General features: G+C 41.2%; 1 protein-coding gene across 1 annotated transcript; it reads left to right on the forward strand.

Annotated features, from left to right (window-relative positions):
- Positions 1–18,471: 18,471 nt before the first annotated feature.
- On the forward strand, positions 18,472–19,100 carry LOC120021025 (protein mono-ADP-ribosyltransferase PARP14-like; the record flags this gene model as incomplete). The annotated part of the gene is made up of 2 exons (XM_038964680.1): positions 18,472–18,715; positions 18,889–19,100. Coding segments are annotated over 2 exons (399 nt in total), but the record flags the coding sequence as incomplete, so codon positions are not given.
- Positions 19,101–19,707: the final 607 nt, after the last annotated feature.

Genomic DNA, 19,707 nt, shown 5'->3' on the forward strand with positions numbered 1-19,707 from the left:
TGGCTGCGCAGAGAGTATCCTGGCTTGGCCATTTGTGCTGTTAACCTTTCTAGGACACACGTTCCGCTAGCGGAACCCCTGACAACATTCTGCTGAAAAGGCAGCGTGGGAAATTCACAAATATTTTTTAGAAATATGTAACTTTCGCACATTAACAAGTCCAATACAGCAAATGAAAGATAAACATCTTGTTAATCTACTCATCGTGTCCGATTTAAAAAATGTTTTACAGCGAAAACACAACATATGATTATGGTAGATCACCGCCAAGTCCAAAGAACACACAGCCAACACACAGTCACAAAAAGCAGAAATAGAGATAAAATGAATCAGTAACCTTTGATTATCTTCATCAGATGACACTCATAGGACATCATGTTACACAATACATGTATGTTTTGTTCGATAATGTGCATATTCATATAAAAAAATCTCAGTTTACATTGGCGCCATGTTCAGAAATGCCTCCAAAATATCCGGAGAAATTGCAGAGAGCCACATCAAATAACAGAAATATTCATCATAAACTTTGATGAAAGATACATGTTTTACATAGAATTAAAGATACACTTGTTCTTAATGCAACCGCTGTGTCAGATTTCAAAAACACTTTACGGAAAAAGCACACCATGCAATAATCTGAGACGGGGCTCAGATAGAAATAAGTCAACAGAAATACGAAATTACATCATAAATATTCCCTTACCTTTGATGGTCTTCATCAGAATGCTCTCCCGGGAATCCTAGTTCCACAATAAATTGTTGTTTTGTTCGATAATGTCCATTATTTATGTCCAAGTAGCTACTTTCGTTAGCACGTTTAGTACACATATCCAAACGCTCGCGCAGATCCAGGCGAACGTCGGACAAAAACTTCAAAAAGTTATATTACAGGTTGAATAAACTTGTCAAACTAAGTAGAGAATCAATCTTTAGGATGTTGTTATCATAAATATTCAATAACGTTCCAACCGGAGAATTCCTTTGTGTCTATAGAAGTATTGGAACGCAAGGCGATATCATGTGGAATGCGCGTGACCAGGACCTGGCACTCTGCCAGGCCACTGACTCAAACAGCTCCCATCCGGCTCAACATCACAGTAGAAGCTTCATTCAACGTTCTACAGACTGTTGACATCTAGTGGAAGGCGTAGGAAGTGCAAACAGATCCATATCCCACTGGAATTTCAATAGGCGATGAGTTGAAAATTGACCAGCCTCAGAATGCTCACTTCCTGTTTGGATTTTTTCTCAGGTTTTTGCCTGCCATATGAGTTCTGTTATACTCACAGACATCATTCAAACAATTTTAGAAACTTCGGAGTATTTTATATCCAATAGTAATAATAATATGCATATTTTAGCATCTGGGACAGAGTAGGAGGCAGTTCACTCTGGGCACGCTATTCATCCAAAGTGAAAATGCTGCCCCCTATCCCTAAAAGGTTTTAAGACTGATGCCCTTTGCAAACACGTACCTATGTGAGAGTGGATTCTCAGCCCTCACTAGCATGAAAACTAAATACAGGCACAGACTGTGAGCGGAAAATGATTTAAGACTGAGACTCTCTCCAATACAACCCAACATTGCAGAGTTATGTGAATCCTTTCTCATTAATCTGTGGTGAGTTATTCACAATTTTAGATGAACAAATAAGGTTTTAAGATTATTAAATAAAGGGCAAAATTATTGATTATTATTATATTATTATTTGTTCCCTGGTCCTTTAAGTGCTCTTTGTCACTTCCCACGAGCCGGGGTTGTGACAAAAACTCACACCTATTCTTATATTTAATAAATGTATCATATAGTGTGCGTGTGGCAGGCTTACCATAATGGCAAAAAACAACATTTGAGAGTGCGCTGACCCTGGTGCTAGAGGGGGTCCTCAGCTGGAGGTTGGATGTTTGAAGGGGTACAGGACTATAAAAAGAACCACTGATATAGACTACTCACCAACTGAGAACAAGCCTCTTCCAGATTTTTCCCCGATGATGATGACCCATCTTTTCTCCCCTCTCATGCGAAGACTGTTTGGGTATGAAACGTGTTGTCCTATTTCACTGCATCCACTGTTTCACTTTCATTTCAGGCTCGGTTGACGAGGAAATCGTGTGTACAATGGACCTACTGATCCTATAACCGCGCCTTATATGAGTAGGCAGTGGGGTATATAAACCTTTTAGCCTATGCTTTTCTCAAGTAATGTGTTTAACTTAAGAACGTGTTGTTTAAAACAAATGGCGAATGGAAACGATGTGCATTATATTTTCACCTGCTTAACCATTAACAAAAATAATGAATGTTAGTTCATGCTCTTGGAGAGAGTGAACGTGATCACAGACAGACATGGGCAAGATGTCCCAATGGACAGGACCTTACAGGAGGAAGGTACACATGTTCACCAGTAGATGACACTATGCCTCAGATAATAACTTTGCTAGAATTTTCTGAGAGCTGGAGCAATGAGGGAATCCTCTTTCTGTCTCTCTCTGCGTAAATCATTCTCTTTCCATGGCCCCTTACACAGAAAGACAGATTGACAGTCACTGGATCCAGGTTCGAGTCCTGGTCAGGGGTACCCCCCCAAATTTGCTACACTAGTTAACAGCTGCACTGCACTCATTTTCCTGGCAGTAAACAGTCTGTAGTCTATTGAGTCACAGGTGTAGCCCTACCCGATGACGCACAGAGGGAAATATGGCACAAGGGAGGGAGGGACAGCATGGGCTAAGGCTGGGGTGGGGCTGTTAGCTGTCTCCAAATTAAGCATCATTAAAGATTCCAATACAAAAGAAAGGAAATATGATGGAAACAGAGGAGATAATAGATGGATAAAGACAGAGTGTATCAAAATGGTGCTGTAACTTTTGCACATTTCTACAGAGCCCTTACGGAGCTGGATAGCTCAACTGGGAAAGATCTTAATACACTGTACCTCAGTTGACAAACACCAAATCTATTTTGGAAACAATTCCTCTCCTTCTCTAGCCATCTGTCTGTCTGTTGTCTTCATCCATCTCTCTGTCTGTTGTCTCCATCCTGTCTTTTCCAATCTGTTGATCTGAAAGTCATTCGAGGTAAAATGTTTTAGAGTAAAACAGAGATCAGATCAGATAAATCCTGTAGATTGAAGCTTTATTTCTCAAGTGAATAAAATGCACAGCAAACCTTTATTACTCCCATAGTTTATAATACGTTAAAAACACCAACACTGCATCAGAGAAAATACAACATGAACACACACTCCTACAGAGAAGTGTGGAAGAGAAATGGATCCGAGATCATTACTAAATCCAGAAAGATGGATACTGTGTATTCCCTCAGAAGCCAGACAAGAAGGACAGAGGGAGAGGAAGCAATTCCCTGCATTACCGCTCTTTTCACATTCAGCATGCTATCATTCACACTGATGCTGCAGTACAGAGGGATGTGTAGGGGGCAGATAAAAATGGAGGGAAAAGGGGTGAGATAGAAACAGAGATACAGAAAGGGGGAAGGTGTCAGGAGTATATCTTCCTCTCTCTGTGTTTCTGTCTCTCTTTCTTTTGTCTCTAATAGAGCATGGCGTTTCTCAGAGTAGCTGAATTCTCATAGTAGACCTCAGGACTGTGAGGTCTGCTTCAGCTGCAGTGTCATGATGGGGAGGGAGCAGCTAAATACATGATTATTAATGATGTTTATGGCTGCACAATAGAGACCATAGAGATCCTATTAATTACTAAAGGGGCTATGTCATAAACCCTCCTGAATGGGATGAAAATAGCAGCCATATTGGTCAGGGAGAAATCCAAACCAGTCTAATTGGAATTAATGGCAGTAAAGGCATAATCTAGATTGTATTTATGCAGGAAAATAAAACAAAAGGCATGTGATGTATCAAAAATTGTGTAATAGATTGATTTGTTAACCTAAAATATTGTCATATAATCATAAATACAGTTTATACGGTATTGTCCAACTTTGACGTATAAATAGCCTGTAAAATATATTGAGTGAACAAAACATAAGGAACACCTGCCTAATATTGAGTTGCACCCCCTTTTGCCCTCAGAACAGCCTCATTCGTCGGGGCATGGACTCTGCATTAGCATCGAACAGCTCCCGTGATATGCAACTTTTCAGAGAAGTTAGGAACAAATATACACAAGCAGTTAAGAAAGCCAAGGCTAGCTTTTTCTAGCAGATATTTGCATCCTGTAGCACAAACTCAAAAAAGTTCTGGGACATTGTATGGAGAATAAGAGCACCTCCTCCCAGCTGCCCACTGCACTGAGGCTAGGAAACACTGTCACCACCGATAAATCCACTACAATTGAACATTTCAATAAGCATTTTTCTACGGCTGGCCATGCTTTCCACCTGGCTACCCCTACCCCGATCAACAGCCCTCCACCTCCCACAGCAACTCGCCCAAACCTCCCCACTTCTCTTTCACCCAAATCCAGATAGCTGATGTTCTGAAAGAGCTGCAAAATCTGGACCCCTACATATCAACCGGACTAGACAATCTGGACCCTCTCTTTCTAAAATGATCTGCCGAAATTGCATCCCCTTTTACTAGCCTGTTCAACCTCTCTTTCGAATCGTCTGAGGTTCCCATAGATTGGAAAGCTCCCGTGGTCATCCCCCTCTTCAAAGGGGGAGACACTCTAGACCCAAACTGCTACAGACCTATATCTATTCTACCCTGCCTTTCTAAGGTCTTCGAAAGCCAAGTTAACTAACAGATCACAGACCATTTCGAATCCCACCGTACCTTCTCCGCTATGCAATCTGGTTTCAGAGCTGGTCATGGGTGCACCTCAGCCACGCTCAAGGTCCTAAATGATATCATAACCGCCATCGATAAGAGACATTACTGTGCAGCCGTATTCATCGACCTGGCTTAGGCTTTCGACTCTGTCAATCACAACATTCTTACTAGCAGATTCAACAGTCTTGGTTTCTCAAATGATTGCCTCGCCTGGTTCACCAACTACTTCCCTGATAGAGATCAGTGTGTTAAATCAGAGGGCCTGTTGTCCGGACCTCTGGCAGTCTATCGGGGTGCCACAGGGTTCAATTCTCTGGCCGACTCTCTTCTCTGTATACATCAATGATGTCGCTCTTGCTGCTGGTGATTCTCTGATCCACCTCTATGCAGACGACACCATTCTGTATACCTCTGGCCCTTCTTTGGACACTGTGTTAAATAACATCCAGACGAGCTTCAATGCCATACAACTCTCCTTCCGTGGCCTCCAACTGCTCTTAAATGCAAGCAAAACTAAATGCATGCTCTTCAACCGATCGCTGCCCGCACCTGCCCGCCCGTCCAGCATCACTACTCTGGACGGTTCTGACTTAGAATATGTGGACAACTACAATTACCTAGGTGTCTGGTTCGACTGTAAACTCTCCTTCCAGACTCACATTAAACATCTCCAATCCAAAATTAAATCTAGAATTGGCTTCCTATTTCGCAACAAAGCATCCTTCAATCATGCTGCCAAACATACCCTCGTAAAACTGACCATCCTACCGATCCTCGACTTCGGCGATGTCATTTACAAAATAGCCTCCAACACTCTACTCAACAAATTGGATGCAGTCTCTCACAGTCCCATCCGTTTTGTCAGCAAAGCCCCATATACTACCCACCACTGCGACCTGTACACTCTTGTTGGCTGGCCCTCGCTTCATACTCGTCGCCAAACCCACTGGCTCCAGGTCATCTACAAGTCTTTGCTAGGTAAAGCCCCGCCTTATCTCAGCTCACTGGTAACCATAGCAGCACCCACCCGTAGCACGTGCTACAGCAGGTATATCTCACTGGTCACCCACAAAGCCAATTCGTCCTTTGACCGCCTTTCCTTCCAGTTCTCTGCTGCCAATGACTGGAACGAACTGCAAAAATCACTAAGCTGGACACTCTTACCTCCCTCACTAGCTTTAAGCACCAGCTGTCAGAGCATCTCACAGATCACTGCACCTGTACATAGCTCATCTGTAAATAGCCCATCCAACTACCTCATCCCCATACTGTATTTATTTATTTATCTTGCTCCTTTGCACCCCAGTATCTCTACTCGCACATTCATCTTCGGCACATTCTACCATCCCAGTGTTTAATTGGCCTATTTATTGCCTTACCTGTCACGTTCCTGACCTTATTTTCCTTTGTTTAGTCTTTATTTAGTTGGCCAGGACGTGAGCTGGGTGGGTATAGTCTATGTTCTGTGTTTCTATGTTTAGGTTTGTCATATTGGCCTGATATGGTTCTCAATCAGAGGCAGGTGTTTTGCGTTGTCTCTGATTGGGAACCATATTTAGGTACCCTGTTTTTCACTGTAGGTTTGTGGGTGATTGTTTCCTGTGTCAGTGTTTGTGCCACACGGGACTGTTTTGGTTAGATTTACTTTTGTTATTTTGTATTGTGTCTTGTTCAGTTTATTATATTAAAACCATGGACACTTACTACGCTGCGTCTTGGTCCGATCCCTGCTACACCTCCTCTTCAAACGAAGAGGAGGAAATCGGCCGTTACATTACCGCTCTTATCCTACCTCATTTGCACATGCTGTATATAGATTTTTCTACTGTATTATTGATTGTATGTTTGTTTATTCCATGTGTAACTCTGTGTTGTTGTATGTGTCGAATTGCTTTGCTTTATCTTGGCCAGGTTGCAGTTGCAAATGAGAACTTGTTCTCAACTAGCCTACCTGGTTAAATAAAGGTGAAAAAAAAAAAGGTGTCAAAAGCGTTCCACTGGGACACTGGCCCATGTTGACCCCAGTGCTTCCCACAGTTGTGTCAAGTTGGCTGGATGTCCTTTGGGTGGTGGACCATTCTTGATACACACAGTAAACTGTTCTGTGAAAAACCCAAACACCTTCCAGTTCTTGACACTCAAACTGATGCACCTGGCACATACTACCATACACCGTTCAAAGGCACTTAAATATTTAGTCTTGCCCATTTACCTTCTGAATGGCACACATACACACTCCATGTCTCAATTGTCACAAGGTTTAAAAATCCTTCTTTAACTGTTCTCCTACCCTTCATCTACACTGATTGAAGTGGATTTAACAAGTGACAACAAGGGATCACAGCTTTCACCTGGATTCATCTGGTCAGTCCATGTCATGGAAAGAGCAGGTGTTCTTAATGTTTTATATGCTCAGTGTATATGTAAGCAGACCATAAATGTCAACATTTTTGTTTTTTGAGAGAGAGTATATAGTAGACGATATGTGTCAAAAAGTGATTGATTACTTATATCTGTGTCTTATGTTTATGCCCTTTTAAGGACAGCCTGTCCGGATGTCCTCATGCTATCTTGGGTGTGCTTATGTAACATGATAGTGCAGCTGTTTCTCCGAAGTAAAGCAAATGTTTGCAATAAAAAGTAATGGCCTGATGATTGATGATGTGAAACAGTTGGGAATGTTTGTAGTGAATGGGGGAGGCCTGAGTTTGAACTGTTTCAAAAATGTGAAACAGTTGGTAATTTTTGTAGTGAAGTTATGGAGCTGCTGGGTAGTGAGCTTGTGACCCCTTGTAGAATGAAAAAGTCATTTCCGGGGTCGGTCTGCCTGAATATAATTAATTGTTAGACTTGTCCTGTGACAAAAAAATGGCATCGATGGTTTTGACATTGTCACCCAGACATGAAGGACACAATATACCTGGAATTGGTCTAGGATACACCAGATAAGACAGGTGAAATACTCCAGTCATAACAGACTGGCCCTAGCCCCCCGACACATAAATTATTGCAGCATAAATACTGGAGGTTGAGACAGGAGGGGTCGGGGGACACTGTGACTCCGTCCAACGGTACCCCCGGACAGGGCCAACCCCCACACCACTAGATGGATATCTTCAAACCAGCAACTTATTACCCTGAGACAAGGCTGAGTATAGTCCATGAAGATCTCCCCCACGGCACAAACCCGAGGGGGGCGCCAACCCGGAAAATACCCAAATATAACGTATGTGAAAAGATGTGCTCAAAGTAAAGCTTCGCTGGTTAATTATTATTATTACCATTAGGATACCATGATTATTATTATTGTTATTATATATATATTTTTTTACATTTGCCATAACTAGTAAGCCATACATCCTGACTCAATATGGGCTACCAAATATGTACCTGGGCACATATGGGAGGGGTGGGACCACATGCATTTTTTTAATTGAGGCGAGAACATGACTGCTATATTGTAATTAAAATCATTGACCCATAAGAGAACACATGAACAAAGCAAGGGATGGCCCATATAGTACTAAAACAACATTACTCTTAATGAGAAATATAATCTAATAAACAAATATTTGCATAACCAAAGACATAACAACTGGCTCCAACATTGTATTTAGCTGAGGATAAAACTTTAATATTGGCAGTAAGGTCATTGAGAATAACAATAGACAATAGTTATTGTTGGTATTTTAGAGATAAATATAGTGGTTCATGAATGTTAAAGATTTGTTCACAGTGGGGATTTTGAAAGAGGGGGATTAGAACCCCAAAGTAATAGAGGTAAGAAAGATCATAAAGGTATTTTCAGATTCAAGTTTAGGGGGGTAATAACTTTGTGGAAACCACTATTCACACTATGTGGATTAGAAACATGTACAGAGATAGAGAACCATCACATCAAGGAGGTGTAACAATGATGAAGGGCTATTCAATGTACAACAGTATTCTTCTGTAGCAAGCAATACGTGTTAAATATGTTTACATAATCCATGGTTGAATGGTTTTATGAACTCCTTTAGAGGCTTTGCAAGTAAGTTTTAACAGGCCTCATTCAGCAGTCTGAATTAACCTAGAGGCAACCAAAACATCAACGTTTATAGAGGCTTGGAGATTCTTTCCACAAGTAAGGTGGAAAGAACTGCTTTGCCTAACTCTGTACAGACCAAAGGAATTTCCAGAGCTAGCAATGCCTGAGACTGTATGATAACTCCGACTCCTACCTCTAATGGTTATTGTAGACCAAATCAAATCAAAGTTTATTGGTCACATACACATGGTTAGCAGACGTTAATGCGAGTGTAGCGAAATGCTTGTGCTTCTAGTTCTGACAGTGAAGTAATATGTAACAAGTAATCTAACAATTCCCCAACAACTACCGAATACACACAAATCTAAAGGGGTGAATGAGAATATGTACATAAAAATATATGGATGAGCGATGGCTGAGCGGCATAGGCAAGGTGCAATAGATGATGTAAAATACAGTATATACTGTACATATGATATGAGTAATGTAAGATATGTAAACATTATTAAAGTGGCATTATTAAAGTGACTAGTGATCCATTTATTAAAGTGGCCAGTGATTGGGTCTCAATGTAGGCAGCAGCCTCTCTGAGTTAGTGATTGCAGTCTGATGGCCTTGAGATAGAAGCTGTTTTTCAGTCTCTCGGTCCCAGTTTTGATGCACCTGTACTGACCTCGCCTTCTGGATGGTAGCGGTGTGAACAGGCAGTGGCTCGGGTGGATGATGTCCTTGATAATCTTTTCGGCCTTCCTGTGACATCGGGTGCTGTAGGTGTCATGGAGGGCAGGTAGTTTGCCCTTGTGGGGCCTCAGTGTTGAGGGTCAGCAAAGTGGAGACGTTGTTTCCTACCTTCACCACCTGGTGGCGGCCCGTCAGAAAGTCCAGGACCCAATTGCACAGGGCGGGGTTGAGACCCAGTGCGTCCAGCTTGATGATGAGCTTGATGATACTATGGTGTTGAATGATCAGCTGTAGTCAATGAACAGCATTCTTACATAGGTATTCCTCTTGTCCAGATGCGATAGGGCAGTGTGAGGTGTGATGGAGATTGCATCGTCTGTGGACCTGTTGGGGCGGTATGCAAACTGAAGTGGGTCAGGGTGGCCGGTAAAGTGAAGGTGATATGATCCTTGACTAGTCTCTCAAAGCACTTCATGATGACAGAAGTGAGTGCTACGGGGCAGTAGTCATTTAGTTCAGTTATCTTTGCCTTCTTGGGTACAGGAACAATGGTGGCCATCTTGAAGCATGTGGGAACAGCAGACTGGGATAAGGAGCGATTGAATATGTCCGTAAACACACCATCCAGCTGGTCTGCGCATGCTCTGAGGTTGCGGCTAGGGAAGCTGTCTGGGTCAGCAGCGTTGCGAGGGTTAACAAGTTTAAATGTTTTACTCACGTCGGCCATGGAGAAATGGGGGGAGGGCGCAGTCCTTGTTAGCTGGCTGCGATGGTGGCACTGTATTATCCTCAAAGAAGGCAAAGAAGGTGTTTAGTTTGTCTGGAAGCGTGACGTCGGTGTCTGTGACGTCGCTCGTTTTCTTTTTGTAGTCCGTGATTTTCTGTAGCCCCTGCCACATACGTCTCGAGTCTGTCGTTGAATTGCGACTCCACTTTGTCCCTGTACCAACATTTCCCTTGTTTGATTGCTTTGCGGAGGGAATAACTACAGTTTATTTTCAGCCATATTCCCAGACCTCTTTCCATGGTTAAATGCGGTGGTGTGCGCTTTGTTTTGCGAGAATGCCGCCATGCATCCACGGTCTCTGTTTAAGGTAGGTTTTAATAGTCAAAGGGGTTTCAACATCTCCAATACACTTCCTTATAATCTCACTCACTGAGTCAGCGTATAGATTGATGTTGTTCTCTGAGGCTGACCGGAACATTTCCCAGTCGGCGTGATCAAAACAATCTTGAAGCGTGGATTCCGATTGGTCAGACCAGTGTTGAATGGTTCTAGTCACTGGTACATCCTGTTTGAGTTTCTGCCTGTAAGACGGTAGGAGAAAGATAGCGTCGTGGTCGGATTTGCCGAAGGGAGGGCGGGGGAGGGCTTTATATGCAACGCAGAAGTTAGAGTAGCAGTGATTGAGTGTTTTACCCCCGCGAGTACTGCAATCAATATGCTGATAGAATTTAGGTAGCCTTGTTCTCAAAATTGCTTTGTTAAAATCTCCAGCTATAATAAATGCAGCCTCAGGACATATGGTTTCCAGTTTACATAGAGTTCAGTGAAGTTCCTTGAGGTCCGTCGTGGTGTCTGCTTGAGGGGGAATGTACACAGCTGTGACGATAACTGACCAGGTGCGGTTGTTATGGGTCGGCTTCTGGGATTAGATCCATTGTCCTGGCTGGTGGTCAAAACAGAGGATCCGCTTGGGGAAAGTCGTATTACTGTTCATTTTTTTCTTCACTATGGCCAACTATGTTCAAACTATGAATAGAAACTATAATTAGAAACTATTCACACCCTGACCAAACCAAAATAGAGACAAAAAACGCTGCGCCTTGGTCTGTCTCTCCTCACGACCGTGACACTTTGATCAAGGTATGATAAGAAACTGTGAAAAACTATGAAGCCATGTCTGTGTGTGTGTGAGTGATGATCTATTATTTAACTGTGCAATATTACTCTCTCTATACTACATCTGTCGATATATACCAAAGTAACAAATGTTTAACAACGTTGCAAAGTTTTGAATTGCAAAAGTTCTGAAATACAATGACATCCAATTTTTTGGGAATTATTAATAGAATGTGTTACATAGTGTGCATCTATGATAACTTTATGTAATAGATCCTCTATGTCAGTGGTTCCCAAACATTTTATAGTCCCGTACCCCTTCAAACATTCAACCTCCAGCTGCGTACCCCCTCTGGCACCAGGGTCAGCGCACTCTCAAATGTTGTTTGCCATCATTGTAAGCCTGCCAAACACACACACACACACACACACACACACACACACACACACACACACACACACACACACACACACACACACACACACACACACACACACACAATACATTTATTAAACATACAGTTGAAGTCGGAAGTTTACATACACTTAGGTTGGAGTCATTAAAACTTGTTTTTCAACCATTACACACATTTTTTGTTAACAAACTATAGATTTGGCAAGTCGGTTAGGACATCTACTTTGTGCATGACACAAGTGATTTTTCCAACAATTGTTTACAGACAGATTATTTCACTTATAATTCACTGTATCACAATTCCAGTGGGTCAGAAGTTTACATGCACTAAGTTGACTGTGCCTTTAAACAGCTTGGAAAATTTCAGAAAATGAGGTCATGGCTTTAGAAGCTTCTGATAGACAAATTGACATAATTTGCATCCATTGGAGGTGTACCTGTGGATGTATTTCAAGGCCTACCTTCAAACCTAGTGCCTCTTTGCTTGGCATCATGGGAAAATCAAAAGAAATCAGCCAAGACCTCAGAAAAAAATTGTTGACCTCCACAAGTCTGGTTCATCCTTGGGAGCAATTTCAAAATGCCTGAAGGTACCACGTTCATCTGTACAAACAATAGTACACAAGTATAAACACCATGGGACCATGCAGCCGTCATACCGCTCAGGAAGGAGACGCGAGATGTCTCCTAGAGATGAACGTACTTTGGTGCGAAAAGTGCGAATCAATCCCAGAACAACAGCAAAGGACCTTGTGAAGATGCTGGAGGAAACAGGTACAAAAGTATCTATATCCACAGTAAAAACAAGTCCTATATCGACATAACCTGAAAGGCCACTCAGCAAGGAAGAAGCCACTGCTCCAAAACCGCCATAAAAAAAGCAAGACTACGGTTTGCAACTGCACATGGGGACAAAGATTGTACCTTTTGGAGAAATGTTTTCTGGTCTGATGAAACAAATATAGAACTGTTTGGCCATAATGACCATCATTTTGTTTGGAGGAAAAAGGGGGACGCTTGCAAGCCAAAGAACACCATCCCAACCGTGACGCACGGGGGTGGCAGTATCGTGTTGGGGGGGGGGGGGGGGGGGGGGTGCTTTGCTGCAGGAGGGACTGGTGCACTTCACAAAATAGATAGCATCATGAGGTAGGAAAATTATGTGGATAAATTGAACCAACATCTCAAGACATCAGTCATGAAGTTAAAGCTTGTTCGCAAATGCGTCTTCCAAATGGGCAATGACCCCAAGCATATGTCCAAAGTTGTGGCAAAATGGCTTAAGAACAACAAAGTCAAGGTATTGGTTTGTCCCTTCAGACAATTTGTGGGCAGACCCGAAAAAGCGTGTGGGAGCAAGGAGGCCTACAAACCTGACTCAGTTACACCAGCTCTGTCATGAGGAATGGGCCAAAATTAACCAAAATTATAGTGGGAAGCTTGAGGAAGGCTACCCGAAACGTTTGACCCAAGTTAAACAATTTAAAGGCAATGCTACCAAATACTAATTGAGTGTATGTAAACTTCTGACCTGTCACGTTCGTCGTAGTGAGGAGACCAAGGCGCAGCGTGATGTGAATACATTCTTCTTTAATAAAAAGAAGAACACTTAAACAAACTAACAAAAACAACAACTTCGAACGTGAAGCTATAATAACAGAGTGCTGCCATGCAACTACACATAGACAACTACCCACACAGACAGGTGGGAAAAGGCAACCTAAGTATGGTTCTCAAATAAAAGACAACGATAGACTCTGATTGAGAACCACACCTGGCCAAAGACACAGAAATACAAATCATAGAAAAAAGAACATAGAATGCCCACCCAAATCACACCCTGACCAAACCAAAATACAGACATAAAAAGCTCTCTACGGTCAGGGTGTGACATGACCCACTGGGAATGTGATGAAAGAAATAAAAGCTGAAATAAGTCATTCTCTCTACTATTATTCTGACATTTCACTTTCTTAAAATAAAGTGGTGATCCTAACTAACCTAAGACAGGGAATTTTTACAAGGAATTGTGAAAAACTGAGTTTAAATGTATTTGGCTAAGGTGTATGTAAACTTCCGACTTCAACTGTTTAGAGTCAGGATGTAAGGCTTACTAGTTATGGCAAATGTAAAAATAATAATAGCCCAATGGTGCATGTACAAAGAAAAAGAATGCAATTCAACCATTGATGGATGGTGACGAAAATAATGACATTGCTAGTAGTCATGTTAATCTTTTCAATGTTTTATTGGTGGAGTTTATGGATTTGCATGTGGCTGTGCATTATATGATGCCTGGATAGGAAAGAGGATCTGATCATGTCTATTGGTATTCTTGAAATATTCTGGATCCAAAAAGACATACATTTGTTTTGGAGTTAATTCACCATCTGCTTGCATTGTTTGGTAGTGTATTAGCGTGGTATGAGACAACATAACCAATACAATTTTAGTAAAATAAAAATGAACAGTATTGTGCTGACAAACTGCCTGGGAGCTCCTCAGTGGTGAAACTCCTCCTCCTTCAATCAATGGTGAACCAGGTGGAACAAATCTTCCAGGCAATCTGGGCGTGCCAGCACCTGGCTCTGCTGTTGTCTTTAGACCGCAGTGAAAGGAGCATTTATAACACCACAAGACCAAGGAAACTTCATCTTTGTGATCAAGGTGACTGTGCAAGTCCAAGCCCTCCACAAAACTGTGAAAGACAGCCGGTAAGCGCCATATTGGCCATGCTTTGCTAGACTGACTTAAGCAGTGCACTGCTAATGATACTCTGGAAAACACAGACTCTTAACTCTTAACTTTGATAGGACTTTTGCAGTGGTATTTATAACTTCAAATGTTGTTTGTGGGGTATAAAGGAAAAGTAAGAAGAGCCAAATTCATTGTTGACAAAGAACTTGTTTGAAATGGTTAAAAGTAATTTAAACTTTGTAGAAATCTTAGTAAACCAAGTTCTTAATTCAGTAACAAATGTATAGTCTAAAAAATCTTTGGCTAAAAAATGTAAGATTTGTCTGCTTAAAACTACTGATTAGAAAATAAATGTAATTTTTTACTACTAAAAATATTTTGAATGTATTTGGCTAAAATGCAAATTTAGATAAAAATATACTGATTCTGCTCATTTGATTAAAAATGGTGGGTTTCTATTTTGGGAAACATTTGCTTAAAAGTGGAAACCTTGTATTTTATAATGGCAGAAATGTGTTTATCTGAGGTGAATGTGGATAATTTTGTGTATTTAATTAGGCTGTCAACTCAAATAATAACTTGTATTTGTCATCTCTTTTTTGAGGTTTTTCACCTGTTTACTGCCAACCAAAGAATGGTAAATAAAAGACAAACAACTGATTCCATGGCTGTTTATTGAGTGAAATCCAGTTAAAATCTTCATGTGGAGGGACTGTCCTTTTCAAGTGGGGAATTGCACAAGAAGGAGGTCAAAACTTGACAAGTATTTTCCTAAATTGGTGTTATCACATCAACAACCAACAAAATCTTTTAGAATGTTTTCAGTATAGAATGACATGTATACAGATTATATTACATCTTTTTGCATTTTGTCTTAATTATTGTTCTTTAGTAAATAGGAAAGTCAGCAGTGTGTTAGTCCGAGAAACATTAACTCAATAGTTGTTTTATGTTTGTGAAACCTTGAAATGTACATAATGAGAAGTGATTTTATTGGGTAATAGTATCAAATATATATCATTTATATCAAAATGTATACCAAATATATATCATTTGCACTCGTATAAACTGTTTTCATCACTAGCTTGTAAACCCATTCTTGTATGTTTGAATTAGTGCTCATATTAACTGTTTTCATCACAAATCTGTCAATCAACCAAATGTATTTCTTTAAACCCATCTTTGCATCATCAGTTGTCACAAAGTGTTTTACAGATACCCAGTCTAAAAAAAACTAAGACCAATCAATGCATATGGCGAAGCACAGCATCTAGGAAACACTCCCTAGAAGTCATAAACGTAGGATTAAAACTAGAGCTGAATCATGCTCCGAGGGCTGTGCTGAGTGCACATTTAAGACTACATGAACCCCTTATTTCTATTCAAGATGTTCCAACGTTCATAGTTGACCAGCAGTGTCCGATAATAACCAGGGTGGCTATAGAGTGGGCAAAAGTTCAACACTCAGGAGTCAATGTCATGTCATTTGTCTTTTTCAGAGAGAGAGAGAGAGAGAGAGAGAGAGAGACGACCTATTACATAAAGTTATCACAGATGCACACTATGTAACACATTATATTAATAATTCCCCAAAACTTTGCAACGTTGTTAAACATTTGTTACTTTGGTATACATCGACAGATGTAGTAGAAAGAGTAAGAGAGCGAGAGAGTAATATTACACCGTTTAATAATAGATCATCACTCACACACACACAGACATGGCTTCATATTTGTTCATAGTTTTTTATCATAGATTGATCGTAGTTGGCCATAGTTTCTAATCATAGTTTCGAATCATAGTTTCTAGTCTGAGATGTTTTGATATAATAAGAGGTTTGAAAAGAACCTAAGAGGGCAGAAGCTATTTTCTACAAACATTATGAAGAAAAACAATGGCTACTGCTCAATGGATAAATAGCCTTCATATTTTTAAAACATAGATGTCAATGAAAACAATTGATACATATCAGTCTTAAATAATATCTATATACAAAGATCACATTGAATATTCAACTCACCTTCAAAAAGCGCCATGAGGAAGAAAAGATTCCCAAATTATATTTGTGCTATTCAGTCTTCAGGATGTTCTGGGATGATGGCTGTTGGGGAAGGGCAGTTGAGTGAGCTGGGGCCTTTAATGGCCCTGCCTCTGGGAGCCTATCAGCTTGTGACATGATGCGAGAGTGAAAGAGGGCCTACCTGTAAGATATTTTGTGCTACAAACATGCTTATACTTAAAGAGGTGTTTGACCATTCATCTCAAACACTCATGTTGACAAGATGTTGGGGAATCACTGGAGGAATGTACTGACAAACTGAGCATCTCAGTGTACAGCTCAATAAACCGAATGGGTGTTTTGTTACATTTCAGTCTTCTGTGAAGTATTTAAAGTGTCATATTGGGATGGCTATGAAAAGCCAAATGACATTTACTCCTGAGGTGCTGACCTGTTGCACCCTCTACAACCCCTGTGATTATTATTATTATTTGACCCTGCTGGTCATCTATGAACGTTTGAACATCTTGGCCATCAATCAATCAATCAAATGTATTTATGAAGCCGTTCTTACATCAGCTAATGTCACAAAGTGCTGTACAGAAACCCAGCCTAAAACCCCAAACAGCATGCAATGCAGGTGTAGAAGCACGGTGGCTAGGAAAAACTCCCTAGAAAGGCCAGAACCTAGGAAGAAACCTAGAGAGGAGCCAGGCTATGAGGGGTGGCCAGTCCTCTTCTGGCTGTGCCGGGTGAGATGGCCAAGATGTTCAAATGTTCATAGATGACCAGCAGGGTCAAATAATAATACCATGTACTGTTATAATCTCAACCCGGCACAGCCAGAAGACGACTGGCCACCCCTCAGAGCCTGGTTCCTCTATAGGTTTCTTCCTAGGTTCCTGCCTTTCTAGAGAGTTTTTATAAAGACAACATACGGGTAGAGAAGTAGAGGAAATGTCTACAAAATAGATTTGGTGTTTGTCAACTGAGGTACAGTGTATTAAGATCTTTCCCAGTTGAGCTATCCAGCTCCGTAAGGGCTCTGTAGAAATGTGCAAAAGTTACAGCACCATTTTGATACACTCTGTCTTTATCCATCCATTATCTCCCCTATTTTCCATCATATTTCCTCTCTTTTGAGGTTGTTACAAATATTAGAAGCTTTAATGATGCTTCAATTTGGAGACAGCTGACAGCCCCATAGCCTTAGCCCATGCTGTCCCTCCCTCCCTTGTGCCATATTTCCCTCTGTACGTCATCGGGTAGTCCTACACCTGTGACTCAATAGACTACAGACTGTTAATAGCCAGGAGAATGCAGTCTGTCAGCATACAGTATCTGTCAGTGTCCTGAGCAGCAAATGCCCCACCCCAGCCTTAGCCCATGCTGTCCCTCCCTCCCTTGTGCCATATTTCCCTCTGTGCGTCATCGGGTAGGGCTACACTGTGACTCAATAGACTACAGACTGTTTAATGCCAGGAAAATGAGTGCAGCGCAACAGTTAACTAGTGTAGCGAATTTGGGGGGGTACCCCTGACCAGGACTCGAACCTGGATCCAGTGACTGTCAATCTGTATTTCTGTGTAAGGGGCCATGGAAAGAGAATGATTTACACAGAGCGAGACAGAAAGAGGATTCCCTCCTTGCTCCAGCTCTTAGAAAACTCTAGCAAAGTTATTATCTGAGGCATAGTGTCATCTACTAGTGAACATGTGTACCTTCCTCCTGTAAGGTCCTGTCCATTGGGACATCTTGCCCATGTCTGTCTGTGATCACGTTCACTCTCCCCAAGAGCATGAACTAACATTCATTATTTTTGTTAATGGTTAAGCAGGTGAAAATATAATGCACATCGTTTCCATTCGCCATTTGTTTTAAACAACACGTTCTTAAGTTAAACACATTACTTGAGAAAAGCATAGGCTAAAAGGTTTATATACCCCACTGCCTACTCATATAAGGTGTGGTTATAGGATCAGTAGGTCCATTGTACACACGATTTCCTCCTCAACCGAGCCTGAAACGAAAGTGAAACAGTGGAAGCAGTGAAATAGGACAACACGTTTCATACCCAAACAGTCTTCGCATGAGAGGGGAGAAACGATGGATGAATATCCTTATCCCATCACTGTAGACGTCAGTTGGACAAACTCGGTCTCTAAAGGGATACAGAACAAGCTTCAGATTTATTTTCAAAGTAAAAAGAAGTCGAGTGGAGGGGACTGCTTCTGCTTGGTGCACTACGAGGATCAACACTCCACTAGAGCAACTGTTTATTTCAAATCTGAGGATGGTAAGCAGATCACCACGGATGAATATAGTACGGATGAATATAGTATAGTTGTCATTTTATAGCCTACTGTAGGATATCATAATAGTGAAATAGTGTTAACCATACAAATGTAAATATGTACAAGTGACTTCCAGTAAAGTGACGTGTGCATGATGTCGCATTTGTCTCCACAGTCAGGGAAAGGGTTCTATCGAGAGATAACCATGAAATGACTGTAGACAATGAAACTGTGAAGTTGCGTTTGTCATCATCATCGGGGGAAAATCTGAAAGAGGCTTGCTCTCCGTCGGTGAGTAGTTCATGTCAGTGGTTCACAAACCTTTTATAGTCCCGTACCCCTTCAAACATTCAACCTCCAGCTGAAGACCCCCTCTAGCACCAGGGTCAGCGCAATCTCAAATGCTGTTTTTTTGTAAGCCTGCCACACAGGCTTTTGTAAGCCTGCCATTTATTAAACATAAGAATAGGTGTGAGTTTTTTGTCACAACCCTGCTCGTGGGAAGTGACAAAGAGCTCTTAAAGGACCAGGGCACAAATAATAATACAATAATCAATAATTTTGCTCTTTATTTAACCATCTTAAAACCTTATTTGTTCATTGAAAATTCTGAATAACTCACCACAGGTTAATGAGAGGGGTGTGCTTGAAAAGATGCACATAACTCTACAATGTTGGGTTGTATTGGAGTGAGTCTGTCTTAAATAATTTTCCGCTCACAGTCTGTGCATGTATTTAGTTTTCATGCTACTGAGGGCCGAGAATCAACTCTCACATAGGTACATGGTTGCAAAGGGCATCAGTGTCTTAACAGCACGATTTGCCAAGGCAGGATACTCTGAGCGCAGCCCAATCCAGAAATCTGGCAGTGGCTTCTGATTAAATAACATTTTCACAAAACCGCTTGTTGCAATTTCAATTAGGCTCTCAGTTGTTTGTGTCATCAGTTTCGGGAAAGTACCTGCGTAATTGCACACCCAACTCACTCAGTTGC

The sequence above is a fragment of the Salvelinus namaycush genome, chromosome 26, assembly GCF_016432855.1.
Source record: "Salvelinus namaycush isolate Seneca chromosome 26, SaNama_1.0, whole genome shotgun sequence".
Classification (NCBI taxonomy): Eukaryota; Metazoa; Chordata; class Actinopteri; order Salmoniformes; family Salmonidae; genus Salvelinus; species Salvelinus namaycush.